Source organism: Protomyctophum parallelum (assembly GCF_964188405.1).
Source record: "Protomyctophum parallelum genome assembly, chromosome: 6".
Lineage (NCBI taxonomy): Eukaryota > Metazoa > Chordata > Actinopteri > Myctophiformes > Myctophidae > Protomyctophum > Protomyctophum parallelum.
The window spans coordinates 51,100,715-51,122,618 of record NC_139701.1 but is presented as its reverse complement, the minus strand read 5'-3'; the positions used below and the strand labels follow the sequence as shown (position 1 = coordinate 51,122,618).

Genomic DNA, 21,904 nt, shown 5'->3' with positions numbered 1-21,904 from the left:
GTGGGGGTCATAATTGTTCAAAAGCAATACCTGGGAGGATCCTCGGAGACGTGGCCTTGGCGAACAGGGAGGAGGCTAAGTGCTGCGTCATTGTGCCTCGAGGTCGACCGCACTGCACCTCGCTTGTATTTCTAAAACATTACATCGTGGCTCAAGGGGAGCGGGGTATAAGTGTGTGTGTGTGCGTGCGTGTGGAGGGAGGAGGGGGGGGGGGGGTAATTACAAGGGATGCTGCTCTCCCCACTTGACCTCTCTCTCTCTCTCTCTCTCTCTCGCGCGCGCGCGCAAACACACACACGCACGCATGCGCGCAAATACACACACACACATACACACACACGCACACACACACACACACACACACACACGCAAAACGGATTGAGGTGGCGGTGACGTGAGCCGAGAAGATGCAGGCTATAGATAGATTGATTAAGGAAGGAAGTATAACCTTTTTCGCCTTCAGTATACAAGAAGGGCAATTGTAATATTTTAGTATAGTAAAGTATACCTTCACCTGCGTTAGCGCCGTGGCCTCATTCATTCCAACGATAACATCTCCCCTCTCAGCAATGCACTGCCCCACATCAAAGACCTGGGATTCATCATTCGAGCATGACCCCATCGCCTCGGCGCAGTCCAAGATTGATTGGCCATCTATCGGTTGGGAGGGTGTAGGCGGCAATGGATGGGCTCTTTGGATAGACGGATAGACGGTACATGGTGCATTTATAAAAGCAATATGTATACACCGTCTGTCACCAGCAACTGCTTGGATGTTTGAAGGTGTAGTAAAATGAAAAAATGCGTTCTTCACACGTTTAGACCATATCCGTGGGCGTCACATGGGCATACCTAACAATGGATGGCAAAAAAAATGGTAACATTAAAAAAAAAATGTTTTTCTATATCAAAAGTCCATAGACATTCAAATGTAATACCCATTTAGGCCCGAGATCGAAATAAATAAAAAAGTCTTCTGAAAGAATATATATTCAAAGATTTTTGCCTCATTTTTACGATTTTTCTAAAATAGCAGACCTACAAGCTAGTAGCGCGCCAGAGCTTGTAGATCTGCTATTTTTCAATAGCTGAAGTATAACATAATGCTTAGTTAAAACACCAAAAGGGGTTCCCGTCCAGAATGGATTAAAATGAAAACGTGCTGCGTGATGACGTGTAGAGATACACATCAATTAAAGCCAATGGAAATGAAGCTCACCCATTTTGATTCCCATAGCTGCACATCCTCAAATCACAGCTGCTACTGATTACAGAAATCCTCCGTTTGTAATCCAATTCAAGATGACATCCAGACAGTGTATTAGTCGTTTTCAACTTAATCATCACGCTAAAATATGTACATGTATTATACTGTAGGTCGTGTACAGGTTAGAAAAAAATCCCCTGGCTTGTCTGCCGTCTCTCTGTCACTTTGTAAACAAACCACTCTGCATACGCGTGCACCTACTGTAGGTCCCATAGCCTGGAGGGATGCGACGCTCTGATTGGTTCAGAAACTTAGATCCTGCCGTCTGAGGCATTAAAATGCCCAAAAAAGCCATTTTACTACAACTTTAAAGGAGCATTCAGTGCTTAAGGTGATTTGGAAAAAACCCCGGTCCGCCCCGGTAACAAGATGTGCACATACACACACTACAGTGGAGGGACGGCGACGCGTGACAGGCCAACAGCACACACACCAAGGCCCGCCCCTGCTCGATCATGATTGGCGGATCTCTCTATCCCGACTGGATGAAGTCTGGGCCACCTAGCCAAAGAAAAACGAAACCTACGGTTTTTTGACCCCCAGGGGTTAACTGGGGACAGGGAGGAACTCCTTATATGGTCAGCACACTCTATAGTAGGGAGGATTATCACAACAAAACTAAAATTGAAGTGATATTTGAATAAAGAGAAATCACTGAATATACCTTTAAGCCTCTTTGTAGGTTTATATGTTGTGCATTTTGTGTCTGTCTGAATGATTATGTGTAGGATGGATCAATATCCTAGTGTCTGTAGTTTGGCAAAGACTTGCAATGTTATCCTGGACACACCCATGTTGTTGAATAAATACAGCAATGAATGCTGTGGGGAAATACATTATATTTAATTTCAACAGAAAAATCATTTACAGTACAACACAAATGTAATGTACTGCATGGAGAGCTCCCAGTGTCCTCATCGCTAAGACTGCTATACCATTTTGAGATTGCACGCTCACTCTTCTTAACAATGAGCAAGTTCAAGATACATTTGTAAAGATATTTCTTTCAGAACATTATAGGTTTTCTTCCTCCATAATAGTCTACCTCCCGCCAGGCCACTCTAATGACCCACTCTGGGAAAAAAAGACAGGAGGGAAATGGAAAAGCGTTTAAAGACCCGTTGGATATTGACATTTCACACCCATTTACTTTTCTTTTCCAATATCAGCTCTGCAGAACACAGCAGGCCAGGGGCACATTCAGAAACAATTAACTCATACTGTGGAGATGGTAACACAGCCTCCAAGGTATACGATTGCGTTTCATTCTTTCACCTGAAATGTTTTTCCTTGCTATCTTAAAATGTGAGGCAAATAATTGGCTCACTATAGCACTTAAAGCCCTATAAAATGTAAACACATAATAGTATTGTGTTAACACGCCCAGGGTTATTTAATCCATTAAATGGTGGTCCCTTATTGGCCAAGGGTTTCCACCGACATACCGACAGCCGATTTGCTCTGACACACACAGCGTAAATTGTCCATTCACTGTCAATGGCATTTATTGTTTGTGTTAAGACAGAATAAGAACAGTTCAAATAGTCAATCTACAAGGTCTATAAGATGTGGTTGCTTCTGAGCGCATCACAGGAGGGCGTTCAAAGCACTACTGATTCCACTTAATAAACTATGTCACTGTTGAGTAGGTCAGGTGGGACGGACGGACGGACGGACGGACGGACGGACGGACGGACGGACGGACGATTTACCGCTTTCAGATTGGACTAGACTTTATGATGTCATTCAATTCAAGGGCTGCACTTTAATAAATGGGATGTGTCAGGGCTGGCGGCTCGGCCTCCTGTATGACCTCTGTTTCTATGACTATACACCTGAGAAACAGCACGTTGGAAGTCAGCGGAACCCACTTTGAGTCATAAACACACACATCACCACCTCACTCATTTCTTTATCCCATGTAGGCCTGACGTCGATTTATTTATTTTTTAATCTTCAAAATCCTAAAGTTTTCTGAAATACCTTATTTTTATCTGTATCAGTGGTGCTCAATATTTCATGTCAAGGACCCCAAAAATATTATGTATTTGGCCACCGACCCCCCCCATCTGTAAATATGTTGTTCCAGGAACCCCTCAGAAGCGAAGATTTGAGTTAAAAATGTTCGCTCTGAAAGAATATACATTCAAAGATCAGCGCACTCGGTGCCGCGCTATACAAGCTTGTAGATCTGCTATGTTTCAATAGCTATAAATTAAATACTATAAAGTATATATAAATAAAGTAACGTAATCCTTGAAACACCAAAAAGGGGTTCCCGCCCAGAATCGGTTACTATTATTTTTTAAATCAAATCTATATCTTTGAAAGTGCCGAGGTCAAGGCTCGGAACACACACACACACGGCACCCCCTATAGGAGGTTGGAACGGTCGGACCGCGGGCGACGCCGTCATTGTCAAGGTCCAAAGGGCATCCGGCCCATTACAAGTGGAGGAATCTTTATGGGTTGTGTTAGAAGAACGGGACGTGGGGCGGACGGCATGGGTGGCATTGGGCCTTTGTATTGTTTTTACTAGCCGGGTCCTAAAAGTTTGAGATTGAGCTATTAACTAAAAAAATGAAGAAAAAAATAATAATCTAGGAGCGTATAAAGGCGTGTCGAAGCGTCCGTCAACACAGTGACATCGTCAGCGCTGGATTGGAGGAGGAGGAGTCATTCGCCGCATGAGTTGACGCGGCCGCTTCAAAGTTGATTGGCTGTGAATGATTAGCCAATCAAAAAAGCCCCCCCCCACGGCTTTCATCAGAGTCACGTATTAAAACACAAGGAGGAGTCGCGAGTGTTTCTATTATGCAGCTACAGTAGTGAGACGTAAACTAGGTTTTATGCTTAGACACTCACACACTCACACATACTACTGTATGCATCTTCCTTCCGTCCAGTTACTTTGATTTAAATTGTTACTTTCATTCAAAGTATTATTCATTGCTGTCTTTTTTTGTAAATGAATGCCCTACTTGATCATACTATAACTACAGCGTCACACAAAAGCATCAACAGTATAGGAGATGTATAGTATAATGGTAACCTGTTCTACCCCATTTTGAGCTTGTAGATCTGGTACTTTTTTATTTGAATCCTGAAAAGTAACAGTTGTGGACGTTAGTTTTGTATATTTTTATTTATTTACAATATACAATCAATAATGTATACAAACATTACAAACAATAATGTATGCCATTTGATCATTTATGCATCACTTTAGAAGCTTGGCCAAATAACACTACATGGGCCATGCATCTACTTCATCTCTGCGAATTACACGGCTTGGTTTAATACTTCCGATTGGTCAATCACTGAATTCAGTGGTGTGTTATTTCTGTTCATTGCGCGGCTTGGTTGAATGCTTGATTCTGATTGGCCAATCGCTGAATTCAGCCATGTGTCCTTTCTTGAAAATGACCGCTATGCTCTACCGCTGTCCAATCAAAGCCTCAGAGCACCTGGCTGCGCTGCTTGGACGTATCCAACATGGCAGCCATGTAAACAAACACACAATGCAATTTACAGCTAAGCGTTGCTCTCGGGAACATTTGAAGCAAGAAATAGGCCTAAATGCAATGTATTCTGTATTTGATGTGTTGCGCTTGATGATTTGTGTAGTTAATCGCGCGATTAATCGCGATTAATCGCAAAACCTTTTTTGCTCTAAATTCAATGATGAACTGAAAGAAAACGCTGTATTGTAGAGATGCTCCGATCAGGTTTGACAACATTGAATGTTACTTTTTTTATTTACCTTTTTTCCATGTATGAAAAGACAAGTGCAATGTGCATTATTTTATGGCTTGCCCATTTTCTCTCTTTTTAATAATTCTGTGCAATTAGCACATTCAACACAAACAACTGTTTCCATAAAACAAACTAACATAGGCTACTTCTCTATAAGCAGAATCATGAATAGGCCTATTTAATTTATACAAAAGGAGAAGAGAGAGAGCAATGTGTTTGTGGCTCAAACTTTGTCTAATATTGTTTTAGAGCAGTGGTTCTCAAACATTTTCATGCCAAGAGCAAAGGACCCCCAATATTTTTTAAATCTACAAAGATAATCCCAAAATCGCTTATAAATTAAATTAAATTACTTACTAATCGCTTATTTGGCAACACTGGCCAGAAACGACCAGTGTTGCTTCTTTTTGTCTTATTTTGTATAGACCTAGGTGGCTTGTTTCTGCCATAGAGTTATACTGGCAACACCTCTGGGCTGGCTTCTAGTTAGCTGGTGCGGTAGCAGCAAGACCACTCGTCTCTCTGTGTGTACTGTCAGTCCCTGCTCCGTGACTGGGAGTTGGGACTGTGGACAGTCTGGAATAGAACTTTCTGTTACAATTAAATCCATAAAAAAGTACCACACAACTGAAAAGTATCGAGACTGTGATCGCAAGTTAGAAACGTGTGTGGCTATAACGAGGCACAGCTGTTTACAATGCGATGCAAAATTAACAGCGGGGGTTTTGCTTTTGGGACTCCGACTATATGGATGAATTGGACAGGTTTCTCAAGCTTTTTTGGACTGGAGCGTACGACACGAGCAAAACCTTTGTGAAATGTAAATGGAAGGCTGTTACTCCACTTTAAACATCCTAACAAGGGGTCTGGGAAGGGAGTGCATTGCAGGAACCAGTATTCCTCAACATCCCGCCTGCCAATCACTGTGCTTTTTTTTGTTGCGTTAATGCGATAAAAAAATTAGTGCCGTTAATAAGGTGTTGCGTTAATGCATTAATAACGCGTTAACTTTGACAGCATTAATAATAATGTTTATTAGAAGGAATCTTTTGGCAGCATGGAGCGGGCATAATAACACAACATTTTTGTGTGAGATTATTTTGGCGATTAGACTCCATGAGCGTTTTAGCAGGTATGAAACTTATAGGGAAAGAACCCCCCATGGAGTCTATAGACGCTGATGGTGGTGGAGCAGATGTAAGGCCCACTTCCCCTTTGGCTCCTGGATTTTAGCAAGGTGGAGCTGGGGATGGAGGTGGGTTGGTCGCTGGCTGAAAGGAGAATGACAGGTTAGAGACAGGGCATTTTAATGAATGAGCCTAATCACTGATTGGCTGCTGCGAAAAGTGCTCGCTTGGTTTTGTGAATGAACGAGCTTTGACAGCGTGGGAACGGAAGTGACGTAGACTATTATGATTCTGAAGCTGAAGGCCGAATGGAATGGTTAGGATCTTCCTTATTGAACCTACGCTAAAAGCTACATTGCAATAGAGGAGAGATCACACCAATATGATATAATAATGTTTACTAGAAGGAATCTTTTGGCAGCATGGAGCGGGCATAATAACACAACATTTATTGCAGAGATTATTTTGGCGATTAGACTCCATGAGCGTTTTAGCAGGTATGAAACTGATAGGGAAAGAACCCCAAAATATGAGGAGTTAAATTAGCGGTATGAATTTACGCCTGAGAAGGCCGATAAATGAAACTATACATTTAGCGAGTTAAAGCAGAGGGCGATCAAGTCGGAACGACTAAGAATAACGGAATGCCGGGGGAGCGTGAAGACGGCATAACTTAGCCGCAGAGAAATAAGCAATATGCAATATGCGACCAGCGTAGCGGCGCGTAGACAGACAGAACCACCATCAGCTATATGCAGATTAGAACTCACCGAGATCAGGGCTGAAATGATTTTTGAGCGGAGAGAATGGCATCGGCGTCTGGGCGGATGTAGGACGCGTAGGCAGACGAGGACCACCGTCCCAGCTGCTGGAGGGAAGCCGTGGAGATCCCTTGGCTAGCAGCAGAAGTGGCAGCACCTATTCTAAATGAGTGGCCTGAGTAGAGCTGAGGAGAAAGCCTACACTGGAGAAGAACTAGCCTTAAATGCCTGATGAACCAGGATTTGGACATGGGTTTAAACTCTGGCGTTAGAAAGAGGGGGCCTGATTGATAGGCTGGGTTCCTTAGTTTAAGGTACTTTAGCATGGCAACGAATGGGCAGAAAGGAGAGTTGATGCGAGCTATGATGATAGAGCAAGCGCCTTTTGATTTAGAATGTTTAAGCATTAGAGTGTAATAGTCAGGGTGGAAATTTAAATCGGAAAGAGACAAATCATTATCAGGTTTGAAGCAGGAGCTTGAAGAGGTAAATTCGCCACTTCTTAAAAACCCGTAAAAAGCGAGGAGGAAGGCACTTTCCAGTAGGGAACCCACATAGGGGGTAAACATGCCAGACCGTAAAGCATTAATCATCTTGTGAATAATGGAAAGAGTAAAGGGGCGTCTCTTATCACGGACCAAGGGGGACTCTTTAGCGATGCCTTTTAATATCAACTTTATTGAGGGATGAGAGAACAAGCTAGGAAATGAGGGATCATGACACCTGGCATTGAACTGAACCCCTGCGACCAGAATGTGAATGTAGGCTCGACTAAGCTTTTTCACATCCTTACAAAAGCAAATGAATGTACAGACAGTAGTAATGTTGACAGGCAAAAGAGTCATGCTAACAGATAGGCAGAAAAAAGCAAAAGACTTCCAAGCAAAATCATAGGTAGCGATAGTGCTAGCAGCTAAACCATTCCTCATATAGGATTTAGCGGATATAAGCAAGCTGCTTAGGAGAGGATTAATGCCGAGTAAGGGGGCAGAGCAGTGGGAGTCGAATCGGCCTCCGGGCATAGCCTGCGGTATACCTGAAATTTGAAGCGAGACAAAGAATCTGCAATTAGATTTGCGTGGCCGGGGACGTGCCGCGCCGTGATAATGAAATTATGAGTGACAGACAGCCATGTCAAACGCCGCATTAACAGCATGATATCGGGGATAGCTGAACGCCCTTTGTTAATAATTTCGACCACGGCTTGGTTGTCGCAGAGCACGGCTATGCGCTTACGGCTCCATGACGCGCCCCAGACTGAGCAAGCTACGACGATGGGGTACATTTCATGTAGAGCGGAGGAGGGCGAAAGATCAGCAAATTGAATTGGCCATTTACTGGCGAACCACTGACCTTGGAAATATCCCCCAAAACCCACGGATGGTGCTGCATCCGTGAAAAAATGCATGGAATCTGATGAATGCACAATGTCGTCGTAAAAGAACGGAACCCCATTCCATTTGACTAGCAGAAGCGACCAAAAGCGCAAATCGGACCTGCAGCCATCATCTAGAGACACGCGATCGAATAGATTTGGCACGGAGGAGGCCAGGCACAGCAGCCTAGAAATGAAAGACCGGCCTTGAGGGATGGCAAAGTTTAAATGACCTAGCAGGGATAGCAGTTGGCATTTGGAGATTGAGGCGCAAGAAGTGGAAGATTGCGTAATCTCCCGAATGTGCAGCAACTTTTCCTCTGGTAAAGAGGCTTTCATGGCGCTGCTGTCCAGCATGATGCCGAGAAATTTGAGGCAGGTGGCAGGGCCGGTAGTTTTCTCCTCTGACAGAGGGACGCCCAAATGCGCAAATGAGGCCTTTAATTTGGCTAGAGAAGCGCCCGAATTATCGCTGGGGGGGTCAACGAGGAGAAAGTCATCGAGCAGATGCAACACGGATGGCAAGTGAACCCTAATTAGCAGGATCCAGCAAAGTGCTTCTGAGACCAGATTAAATATGGCTGGGCTACTCCTGCAACCGAATGTTAGTCTCACGGCGAAGTAGAACTGGGATTCCCATTTGATTCCGAATAGATGCCACTGGGAGGGGTGGATGGGCACTATTTTAAACGCGTCCGTGATGTCAGCTTTTGAGAGCCAAGCGCCATGGCCGGCTAATTTAATAAGCCTGATAGCGTTGTCGACCGTGGAGTAGTGCAAGGAAAAAGGTACAGGCGGAATTAAGCTATTAATGCTTGGCACGGGGCCTGAACGAGGGGCAGATAAGTCAAAAATTAGCCGCTTGAAAAATAGTGTTTCACATCCATCAAACATGGCCTTCAAACTCACCGCAGACACCAAAGAACCGCCCCTGGGGGCGCTGTTGGTTGCAGAGTACGCAAGGACAATTCCTTTCCATCGAAAGGTAGTGAATGTGGTGGAGGCCCTGGAGGGCGAAAAAACCAGCCTCGACCTCGATGGAAAAAAGTTATACCAAGTTAACGAGATCGCAGTCGCCCTGGCCATTAAATTGGACCTTGGACCGTGCCTTAGAGGATCCCGCCAGCGCCAAGATGAGGTGAATAAGTGTCGGCAAATCAGTGACTGTATTTTATCTAGTGCCGATTCTACCGATCTGAGATCACACCTGAAGGTCCTGGACACGACCCTGTCAGATTCTTCCTTCCTGGTGGGGAATAATGTCACCCTGGCTGATTTCTGTGTCTGGGCTGCACTCAAAGGCCATGATGCATGGCCCGATCTACGTCCAATCTACCTCTATCTCGATCAATGGTTCAAAAGAATGGCCTCTCAGAAGCCATTCATTGCTGTGGACAACAAGTGGACCAGGTTGACAATAAAAACCAAGAAAATGGATAACCTGTCAGCCTGGTATACCGAGGTGATGACCAAGGCAGAGATTTCTGACAGTGGCTGTCTCAGTCCATGGTCCAATGCCATCTGGAATAACATCAAAAAGTTCTTGGACGAGGAGATTCAGTGGCTGGGAGTGGAGAACTACAACGGCAAAATTTCTGTGTCCCAGGCTGCCCTGAAGATGGAAGACTTTGCCCCAGAGATGACTCTCTCAAGGAAGACTGAGCTGGCAGTACCCACCGACACGTGTCACACGGAGATGTACCGAAACTACGCCAAATGGGCCCCCAACAACCAGCCCATCAAAATGTACCAGTGGTGTAACGTTGTGCAAGAGGGACACACAGCCTTCGCCGACGAGGACGACGCAAAGAACGAGGTCAAGAAGATCCTGAACCTGTATACCCAAGTTTTTGAGGATCTGATGGCCATCCCTGTGCTAAAAGGCAAGAAGACGGACAAGGAGAAGTTTGACAAAGGGGTTTCCACCAACACAGTAGAGGTCTTCATCCCTGCTAGTGGCAAAGCCATCCAGGGAGCCATATGTCACCATCTGGGTCAGGACTTTGCTAAGGCGTTTGAGATCGTGTTCGATGACCCTGAGGAACCAGGCAAGAAGAAGTTTGCATACCAGAACTCGTGGGGCCTCACCACCAGGACCATCGGCATTCTGGCCATGGTCCATGAAGACAACAAGGGCCTGGTGCTGCCGCCCAAAGTCGCCCCTCATCAGGTGGTCATCATCCCCCTTTCTGCTGGTATCAAAGATGAAGAAGATCATGATAGAAAGATCAGGCAACGGTGTGATGCTTACGAGAGAAAGCTGGAACTTGCTAAGATCAGGGTGAAGACTGACCTCCGATACCACACCGATAGATGGAAGATCGACCACTGGGAACAAAAGGGAGTGCCAATCCTGCTGCTGGTCTCGAAGAAGGAGTGTAAAGCTTGGAGGAGAGACGAGTCACAACTCATCGAGTTGGGTGATTTGGATGAATTGGAGAAGACTCTCCAAACTATGCTCCAAACTACGCTGAAAGACATTCAGTCCAACCTGCTTAAGAAGGCTCAGGACAAGCTGGAACAATGCAAGGTGACTGCAAACACAAGCTCTGACCTGGCAAGAAAACTGGAAAATGGCAAGATTGTCGAGATTCCATTCTGCGGAGAAAGATTTTGCGAGGAAACTTGGGCACTCTCATCCGGGGAAGCCAAGAGTCTGTGTATCCCTTGTCTGAAAGATACACTCCAGAAGAAAGTGGTGAAGAAAGGGGTGCAGTGTCTGCTCTGCAAGGAACGTGCTCGGTTCTACACCCTGTTTGGAGCTAGCTACTAAACAAATTTGACGATGGTGGACAGTATTGTTTAAATGGCTGTCGGTCCTTTCTTCATTTAAGCTGTTGAGGACGGTTATTGTGGAATTTCTGGATTTTCTACATTTATTTTTTGAGATGGCACAACGGAGGTTTTGGTCTGTTGTTCTGTAGTTTTCTATTGTAATCGCATTTATTGGCGATAGGGCCTTTCTGTGTGGAGTTTGCATGTTCTCCCTGTGTCCCCTAGCACCCGCAGCTCAAGAGTGGGGCTTGAAAAACAAAATAATAGCGTGTGTCCACGATAATGCCAGTAATATCACACTCGCCACACGGGAACTGGTGGCCTGGGATTCGAGCCCGTGCTTTGCACACACATTGCAGCTGGCAATAAATGATGGCTTCAAAATCAATTCCATAAATAATGTTGTCGCAGCAGCTAGTAGACTGGTAAGCCACTTCCACCACAGCACCAAGGCTAGCCAGGCTCTGAAAGCAAAGCAAGCGGCCATGCGTGGCCCGGCCCGGGAGGAGGAGGGCAGCAGCCACCAGGACAAGCATAAGCTAATACAGTACTGCCGCACCAGATGGAATTCGATCTATGAAATGTTTGCAAGACTTGTTGAACAGAGGTGGGCCTGTTCGGCAGTTCTGTCAGACAGAATGTTCACGAAATTGTCAGATGCCCGCACACTAGAGCCAACGGACGCTAGCTGGCACATTATGGAGGAGTTGATCCCTGTCCTGCGAGAGCTGCAGGTGGCAACAACAGCAGAGAGAGCAGAGAGAATGGTGTGTCCGTCTCCATGGTTTATCCAGTAACCTTTAGACTGCTATCTAAGTATCTGGCTCCAGCAGCTGAAGGTAAAATAATAATAATAATAATATAATAATACCTGTAATTTAAATAGCGCTTTTCTAAATAGGTTACTCTTCAGGTGCAATAAAAAACTAATGGACGCCTTTACAATGTGAATTTAATTTACAGGTGATTCACCCAAGGTGGCAGAATTCAAACGCACAGTGTCGGAGTCACTGTTAAGGCGCATGGAACCTCACAACACCGAGACAGCCAAGAGAGTGGCATTCATTGCATCAGTCCTTGATCCGCGACACAAACACATGCGCTTTGTGTCAAACCAAGATGTTAAAGATGCCGCCAACGCCAAACTGGCTACTGTACTTGAAACATTTGAAGAGCGTGCTCAGGCTGCAGCAGCGCCATTATCATCACCACCACCACCACCACCACCACATGATTCCGCTGATGATGAAGATGAGCCACGGCGAGTGCCACCGCCCACAAAGCAACGCCGGGCAAACGTAATGGAAAGCTTCTTTGGAGAGGAGTACTTCTCCAATGAACTTGACGAGTCTGAGATGGACAGGTATTCACGTGAGCCGTGCATCCCATCCCAACAAAGTACTCTGTTGTGGTGGAACGCGAATGCACACAATTACCCCAAGCTCTCTCGTGTTGCGAGGGCTTACCTCGCCATCCCCGCTACGTCTGTCCCATCCGAGCGTGTGTTTTCTGCGGCGGGACTTTTAGTTAACAGGCTGTGCACTCGTCTCCTCCCAGAACATGCTGGGACATGCTTCTGTTCTTCAATAAAAACTTGGACTAATTTGATTATTGATGCGACTTCAGTCGCTTGTCACTTTCTATTAACGAGGAAGTATTGATTTGCCTGTAAGGTAAGAGTTACATAAGCCCGCAGCCCCACACCTTTTATTTTCAATCCAATCGTGTAGCCTATAAAGGCTGATTTAATTAATTTGTGTTAAAATAGGCCTACATATTTTTCGTTTTTATATATATATATATATGCCATGGCCGACAAAAAAGCTATTTGTTTAAAAATATTAAAGTTAATTTGCTTTTTTCCCCCCCTTGGCCTACTACTGTGGTGTACCATTTCACTAGTATGGTGTGAAGAGTATAGGCTATTCCGGGTTATTGTTAAAATATTGCAAACCTATTGTCTATTGATCAGATAATTTGAAATGTTTGAGAGACTTATTTTGAGCCTATACTTGAGTATAGGCCTATGAGCCACACAATGCTGCATGTTGGTCATTTTGTAATTTGTATTTTATTTGTTCAACTAGTCACTTTATCTTTTTTCGTTTAGGCTTACGGCCTTACTGCAGTTGACTTAAGTATGTTGAGTACAGGCCAGGGCTACAGGCCTACCAAAGTCTCAAGCTGTGTGTGTGATGCATCATTGCAGTGGGTTTCTGTGGATAGAAGTAACAGAATAAAAAACATTTCCACAATTGAAGCTTTTTTTAATGGTTTTCTTTTTACTTTTTAATTTCTTTAAATCCCCCCCCCCCCCCCCCCCCCCGGGGGGCGGGTCGATTAATCGATTAATGGTTAATATTGAATTATGCTAATCGATTTTCATTTTTGACACATTTACACATCCCTAGTCCCCGGACCACTGATTAGGGACTACGGTACTGAAATATGTTTTGGGAAATTGTCGGCATCCGTCAGTAATGTCAAACTATCCAGTGATGCGTAGTAAAATGGACCAAATGCCAGGCCAGCATTATTATGGTCCGTTATGACGCAATGGTCGTCATGCCAAACTGAAAATCACACCAAGATTCCCCCCCCCCCCCCCATTTGGTAACATTGGCCCAATTTTGGACTAGATGTGTTGTTGGAAGGCGATGCTGATCTAGTTCCAACATGTTTCCGGTTGCCGACCGACTGGGCAGTAAGCCAGGGTTAAAATGGTTAATCTCTGTCTCTCTCTGCAGCTGTCTTCCTTCCGTCCATCAAAAATGACCTTAAATTGTCAACACGACAAGTGCAAAAATCGTCCTGCTTTCAACAATGCAAAAAAACTCCTAGTTCACATGAGGTCAGCGGTGCACCCAAAGGTACGTATGATGTAGTTACCTACACCTGGTGTAGTTACCCTGGTGTAGTTACCTACACCAGGGTTCCTACGCAAGTGAGAAGTATGGAATGTCAAAATGTAAAATAATGAAATGATTGAAATTCAACATTTTTCATTCCACAGGAAAGGAGAGAGTGCCGATGTTGCTATAAAAGCTTTGGCACAGTTTTTGAAGTGGGTCTTCATACCTACCTTTCCCATCAATGGAAACCAGATGGGTCACAGGTGAATTAATTTATGTCACTGCGCCAATAAATTGGAATTAAGTCTAATTTCAATAAATTAAAATTAGAGACTAGAAAAGTATGGAATTTAAAATTTTACATGTGTACATTTCAGGTTCCACACGATGGAACAGTACCATTCTGGTGCCCAAGGTGCAAGGACCCACAAGTTTATTTCAAGAAGATGCAAAAATTCGGAGAACATATGTTGGGCCACGACGAATCTCCTGTAAGTAAGTTGAATTAATTTATGTTGGGGCCTCATGAGCCAATAAGTTTAGCTGGGTTATTGTATTGTGCAATACTTTGTGTTTTGAGCTTGTACAGCTATTTTTGCTATATTTGAATTGTAATCCTAGTCATGTTAACTTTACGAACTAAATCCAAATACATGGACTAAAATAAGAGTCTCCATTCATTACAGTATATTGATCGCGAATACCGCTGCAACATATGCCCCGCAACCTTCAAAGACGCTAAACGCCTTGGCACTCACCAGAAAAGTGTCCAAAATGAATGCTGATCTAACGGTAAGAGTTTGCACGGCTAGAAAGCTACCAATCGGATTGCTTCCTCGAAACAATCCTGTTGTATAATTCTCAATCATATCCTGGAACTAGAGGGCAGAACGGGTCCACCCGGACCCGAATACCCGAGAACCGACCCGAGAACCGAGCCGGGTCGGGTGGAAAATATTGACGTGCCGTCGGGGAACGGGTCGGTTCCATTTCAAAGCTGCGGATCTCGGTTCGGGTATCTGAAATGCAGAATACCCGAAATGCCCGTGCAGGGCCCTAACTTTAACACAAATGGGAAACTAGACTTAAAAGTATTTTTTAAAGAAACAGACACCCACGCCCTATTACACAAAACGTCATTTCACCCGACACACTCTTACACAGGGATAGTCAAATCACAACTACTAAGATTCCACAGGATTTGCACGCAAAGAAGTGATTTCAAAATAGCTTGCAAAACACTATTTAAGGCTCTCAGACTAAGAGGTTACACTAGGACATTCCTCCGGAAAGCTCAAAGTACCTTCCTAGAAGTAAGAGTACGAGATCCAGGCCCTAAATTAGCCCTGATAACCAGTTATTCAACACAGAGCATACTAGCCAACAACAGAATAAAAAGGAATTTTGAGAACCGAACGGATGATCTTCTAAAAGATTATAAAATTATATCGGCCTACAGAAAAAACAAAAACCTTAAAGATTATCTAGTACACAGCAAGCTAAAATAAATCAACACACCAGCACGCGAGGGACCAGAATACTTCAAACCCAAACAATTAGTCAAAAATAGAACTACAAAACGCATGTTAGAGATTAAACAACAAATAACAACTAGAACCAGCAACTGCATTTACTTAATCACATGTGACAAATGTGGTTTACAATATGTCGGAGAAACGGGTAAAACAATAGGTACAAGGCTGGGACAACACAGGTACAATATTAACAATGGAAAAAAGACAACCACAAGGTTTGTGCAACATTTCATGGCTCATGGCATTGAAGCTCTAAAATGCACTGGACTCCAACATAATCCCAACTGGACAGTAGGACAAAGACGTTTTAATGAAAAACAGTGGATTAAGAACCTCAACACGGATTTTCCGGGAGGTTTAAACATGCCTAAAATCAGATCTTGAAAACAACAAAACCTAAACGCAGGATTAAACTGGAGAAATCTAAAAATGATTGGATCAGACTTCCTTCCGATACATGGCGAATGCATTTATTCCTTGCATTGTGCCTGAAACATGTTGCGACCTGCGGTCGCAACATGTTTAGACACAGTGCACTGAAGTTTTTTAATTCCCCCCCCCCCCAATTTGGTAACCTTGGCCCACTTTTGGACTAGATGTGTTGTTGGAAGGCGATGCTGATCTAGTTCCAACATGTTTCCGGTTGCCGACCGACTGGGCAGTAAGCCAGGGTTAAAATGGTTAATCTCTGTCTCTCTCTGCAGCTGTCTTCCTTCCGTCCATCAAAAATGACCGTAAATTGTCAACACGACAAGTGCAAAAATCGTCCTGCTTTCAACAATGCAAAAAAACTCCTAGTTCACATGAGGTCAGCGGTGCACCCAAAGGTACGTATGATGTAGTTACCTACACCTGGTGTACCAGGGTTCCTACGCAAGTGAGAAGTATGGAATGTCAAAATGTAAAATAATGAAATGATTGAAATTCAACATTTTTCATGTGCCGATGTTGCTATAAAAGCTTTGGCACAGTTTTTGAAGTGGGTCTTCATACCTACCTTTCCCATCAATGGAAACCAGATGGGTCGCAGGTGAATTAATTTATGTCACTGCGCCAATAAATTGGAATTAAGTCTAATTTCAATAAATTTAAATTAGAGACTAGAAATGTATGGAATTTAAAATTTTACATGTGTACATTTCAGGTTCCACACGATGGAACAGTACCATTCTGGTGCCCAAGGTGCAAGGACCCACAAGTTTATTTCAAGAAGATGCAAAAATTCGGAGAACATAATGTTGGGCCACGACGAATCTCCTGTACGTCTAAGTTTAATTAATTTATGTTGGGGGGGTGAGGGAGGAGGTAGGTTGTCATATACATTCACTGGAGGAAGATAAAATTAAATAAACTATAAACATCGCTTTAAATGTTATCAAAATGTATTTAATTCACAAAAATACTGAGTCACGTGACCATCCACCAGGTTGACATAACAACCCTCACTCCCCGTCTGAAAAAGATGGGCGGGGTGGCCAGGCGAACAGCCAATAGTAGAACCGTTCCCATTCCATGGGCTTTCGGGTAATTCTGAGCTCCCCAGACTGCGCAAATTACGCAGTCTGGGCCCATACGATGGGAGACATTTATAGTAATTCCTGTGCATTCGATGGGTGGATTCATACTACATCGGGTGCCCCTAGGGTATATAGGCATGACAGGATTGTTGATCTATTAGGTAAGGACAAAAGTTACATGTTTCACCATCTGTCAAAATATATAAGCACTCGTGTTTTAACTGCCATGTTCAAACTGTGCATTAATGGAAATGATGCCTTTTCAGATGTTACAGCTAATACCCAGAGGTTGCTGTTAATTCTTAAATAAACTTTTGTTTAACCCATAAAAAAAAAAAAAAAAATAGTGGCGACGCCGACGGGGCTAGTGCGGAACGGGGAAAAAGGTAAACGAGTGAAGGATTAAATACCCCTTTTTTAGCTCTTTTTCAATGAGCTGCGAAGCAATTTGCGGGCTCTTTAAATGCGGATTGCAGATTGTTAGGCACGAAATTCTCGTGAACATCAGAAACAGTGCCTACTCTAAAACATTGTGACAAGCCAGTAAGCAAATGATCGACAAAAACATGGTCTTGATGTTCAGCCAGTTCACCGGCCAGGGCGCTGATGTTTATTGGCGTGGACGGGTGTGACTGCATCAAATCTTGAAACAATCCTACTTTTCTTTCTGGGGAGGGCGGGGGCGGGATGGCATGTGGGGGCACACAGATCGGGATGAGCTTCCCTGCATTCGCTGCAAATATGGAGAAAGTTGCAAACATGAAAATTGAAATTATTGCAGATGGGTTTGTTGTTGACCAGGAGCACCTTCCGGCCGCGGACGAAGAGCCCTGGCGTGTCTTCGGCAGCCGCCGGTGGGGGGGTTTGATATGGCACTCTGGGGCAAAGCGGGGCGGAGTGACCCAAATCGCCGCATGTGGAGCAGGAGAGGGCCTGTTGCCCCCCAGTTAGCAGCACGAGCAGCTCTGTATCGAGGACAGACCAGTTGATGATGGTGTTGAACTGCGCGATGTAGAGCGCAGACTTGCTGGATACTGCCTTGTGATACTGATAGAAAATGTTCCTCCCATATTTTAAATTAAGGTCGCCGATCAAGGCCAGGTAAGTATCGAGCTCCTGCCTTCTTTGCGGGTAAACTGAACACATAACATCGCGGTAAATGCCGAAGGCCACCATGAATTCACCGATTACTAGATCCCGTGATCATTTTCGGCGATCCTTTTGTCACACTCGGGAGAGGTGAGCAGGATGCTGATCAAATTAATATCTTTGCCATGGATAATTTTAGCTCTCAGGCGGGGGGGAAACATTAGCAGCTTGAAGGATGTAGCGGCTCCTAGCCAGCAGAAATTTGAAGTTGCTGTACTCCCTCAATTTAAATGGCTCCCTTGGTCCAATCCTTGGCCAGTTGTTGATCTTCTCTCTGAAGGCCCTTTGCACCACAAATGGGTGTCCATATCGTTCGTCGAGGGCATCCCAAGCCTGGTTGTATGCTTCCTCGTCGTTTCTGTAAAAGGTGCCTTCCAGTACGCACAGTGCTTCTCCACTAATATATTTTTTCAAGTAGAACAGCTTGTGCACTGGCTTTGTGCAGCTTGATTCAATCAAGGCCTTGAAACAGGTGCGCCATTCTATGAACTTAGCGGATTGCCAGAAAACACAAATGGTTCTGGTGCTGGAAGCCTAGTCAGTGTCAGAGTCTCTTGTAGCACTTGAACTAAACTAACTTCGTGCATTGTGGGCTCTTTATTCTCAGTGAAAGCAGAAGGTGGGAGGCGATTAGCGGCTGCAACTCTGTTCTGACTGGGCCAGCTCACACAGGTGCCATTAATACTGACTCACTCTATGGGGCTTCTTCCTGCATGCCCTCACCAGGTCATAATGTGAACAGCATTAAGGACCAGGCACCACACATGGCATGCAAATACAATGTACTCAAATAAACATACCTCTAATGTTCCCATATTGTATTTGCCGAAAGGTAAGTAATAAAATAGAATAGAAAATAGAATAGAAAAATAGAAATAGAAAATCCCATTGCTGGGACAGTTACAGGGGATATAAGCTCTACCTTGCCCGGTGGTGCTGACGGCGGAGGCCAGGGAGTACTGAGGCGGCTGGGTGGGAACTGCGACAGCGGGGGCACTTGGCGCGGCAGGCTGGTACGCTGCGGGGTTGGCTGGAGCCGGTGGAGGGAGCAGGAAAGCCTGAGAATCTGGGCGCGCAGGGGGAGCAGTGGCTTTCTCCAGGGGCGTGCATTGATGGCGTGGAGGTTGGTAAGAATGGCCTGCATGTCGCTGGGCTTAGGCTGGAACTGGACGCCGCTTCCGCTGGGGATGGGGTTGGGCAGTTTCGCTGCAGGTCGAGGATCTTGCTCGGAGGTCTTCTTGGACCTCTTCCTTCCGCGAGTGACCATGGGAGGAGGAGCCGTGGTGGCGGTGGCGGCGGTGAAGAGAGCTGCGGGAGCAGAGGCGGTGTAGTCGGCGGAGATGGGAGCGGTGATGGTGTCGGCGAGTGGAACCGCTACTGAGACGGGAGGTGCAGCGAAGCCGGGTGGAAATGGAGCAGCTAGGGCTTGGTCGGCGACATTCATCAGGTTGAAGACCTGGGCAGCTGACAGCCCTGGAGCTGGAAAAACGTTGGCGGCGGCCAGGTGCTGGAGAACTTCGTTCGCCTCCTGCCTTTGAGCTGGCTGTCTGGCTGACAGCCTGTTACTCCTCCTAGCAGGAGTAGTGCCATCCTGGGTCTGGGAGTCGAAGACAATATCTCCGTTAAAAGATAAGACCTCTATTTCCCCGTCAGAATCGGACATGATGAGGCGAGCGAGCGTAAATAGCAAGAATGAAAAACTGAGATTCTTAAATATCATGCCGGGAGCAATAGCAAGGTTGTTGCTTGGTCGCTGGCTGATAGGAGAATGACAGGTTAGAGACAGGGCATTTTAATGAATGAGCCTAATCGCTGATTGGCTGCTGCGAAAAGTGCTCGCTTGGTTTTGTGAATGAACGAGCTTTGACAGCGTGGGAACGGAAGTGACGTAGACTATTATGATTCTGAAGCTGAAGGCCGAATGGAATGGTTAGGATCTTCCTTATTGAACCTACGCTAAAAGCTACATATGTCCGCAAGAATAGGTTACATTTGTGCTATAATGCATAGCCTACAAAGAGCAGTGTTGATTTTGTTAAAGCTATGACGAAAAATGGCCGTCAACTACCTTTTTTCAGTGATAAAAACTAAACAACTAAATAAAAACTAAGCTATGATGACAAAAGTAAGATCACAAACAAATGAACGACGCCAAAATTATGACGCCATCAAGGCCTGCCAAAATACATTTTAGTGACAGTCGTCTAGATCATCTGTAGATTTAGTCAAGAAAATAGTGTACTATTTAACCAACTAAAACTCGACTAAAGCTAAAACATTTCAGATTACAAAAAAAGAATTTTATTCAAAATACTAAATCAAAATTTGCTGTCAGAATCAAGACTGACAGTAGATATTGGTAGACCAAGCATACAAGCTAGACACAATGCATCCTGTAATATAGTTCACGCACACGCGCACACACACACACACACACACACACACACACACCGTCATCACGACGACAGGCAGCAAAAAATGTTATGATATACACCGGCGCTCCGTTTAAAAACATGTCACCCAAGCGGAGGGCCGGGTATAAATCAGGGGCCTCCCGGACGGAGATATGCCCAGATGATTATTAGAGTGGGTCCTGGGCTGGGCGGTGATGAATGCCGCCATAATCTGCTGAGCAGGACGGAGGAGGAAGTACATCATCACCTCCTCTCTCTCTCCTCCCAACGCGGGCGAGGAGAGAGGAGCATAATATAACAATCCCTCTCCATCTCCATCAGGACTGCTGCAGGCAGGCAGTGGACTATATTTCTGAGGGGCGCTATAGCCCCTCCTATAAGGTTTAATGTTTGTCTTTAGTTCAAAGTTTGTTTAGTAAATGGGTGCAGTGCTTAGTTTAGACAGTACTTAGTTAGTTTAGACTAGTCATTTGGTTAGACCAGTCATTACTAAGTCCTACAACCACAACCTATCTCAAACCCTCACCCTAACCCTAACCTCCCACAGGGCAGTACACCTAAACCTGACCTTAACCCATGTCTATAACCAATGACTAGTCTAAACTAACTATGCACCCTATCTCAAACCCTCACCCTAACCCTAACCTCCCACGGGGCAGCACACCTAAACTTGACCTTAACCCATGTCTATAACCAATGACTAGTCTAAACTAACTATGCACCCTATCTCAAACCCTCACCCTAACCCTAACCTCCCACAGGGCAGCACACCTAAACCTGACCTTAACCCATGTCTATAACCAATGACTAGTCTAAACTAACTATGCACCCTATCTCAAACCCTCACCCTAACCCTAACCTCCCACGGGGCAGCACACCTAAACTTGACCTTAACCCATGTCTATATCCAATGACTAGTCTAAACTAAGTATGCACCCTATCTCAAACCCTCACCCTAGCCCTAACCTCCCACGGGGCAGCACCGTCAGAGTATATATATTTATAGAGAAGGCACCCAGAGGAAATCTTGAGGCGAAATGGACATAGTGGCTGAATGAAGGTATTGCAGCCTGGCCCCAAACACATGAACACGCTGTCCGTTGACTATCATTGTACACGTTCACGACGGACGATGCTCGTGCACGTTCAACGGCAGCGCGTTCATGTGTTTGGGGCCACTCACCATTGCAATCCGTCCCAGAATGCACTCTGTTCCTACCCGGAAGGAGGAGTGAATCCGCCTCATGCGCTTTTGAGCAACTCAATGCAAGTGGATGGGAGGAGAACTCGGGTGTCTTCTCTATATGTATACTCTATGGGCAGCACACCTAAACCTAACCTTAACCCATGTCTATAACCAATGACTAGTCTAAACT

The 21,904-nt window shown here is 45.0% G+C and overlaps 1 protein-coding gene across 1 annotated transcript; it reads left to right on the top strand.

The window, feature by feature from the left end:
• Positions 1 to 9,178: 9,178 nt before the first annotated feature.
• On the top strand, positions 9,179 to 11,059 carry LOC310860079 (bifunctional glutamate/proline--tRNA ligase-like; the record flags this gene model as incomplete). Its single annotated transcript, XM_083766842.1, has 1 exon — positions 9,179 to 11,059. The coding sequence occupies one exon, from the start codon at positions 9,179 to 9,181 to the stop codon at positions 11,057 to 11,059; it is 1,881 nt and encodes a 626-aa protein (XP_083622968.1).
• Positions 11,060 to 21,904: the final 10,845 nt, after the last annotated feature.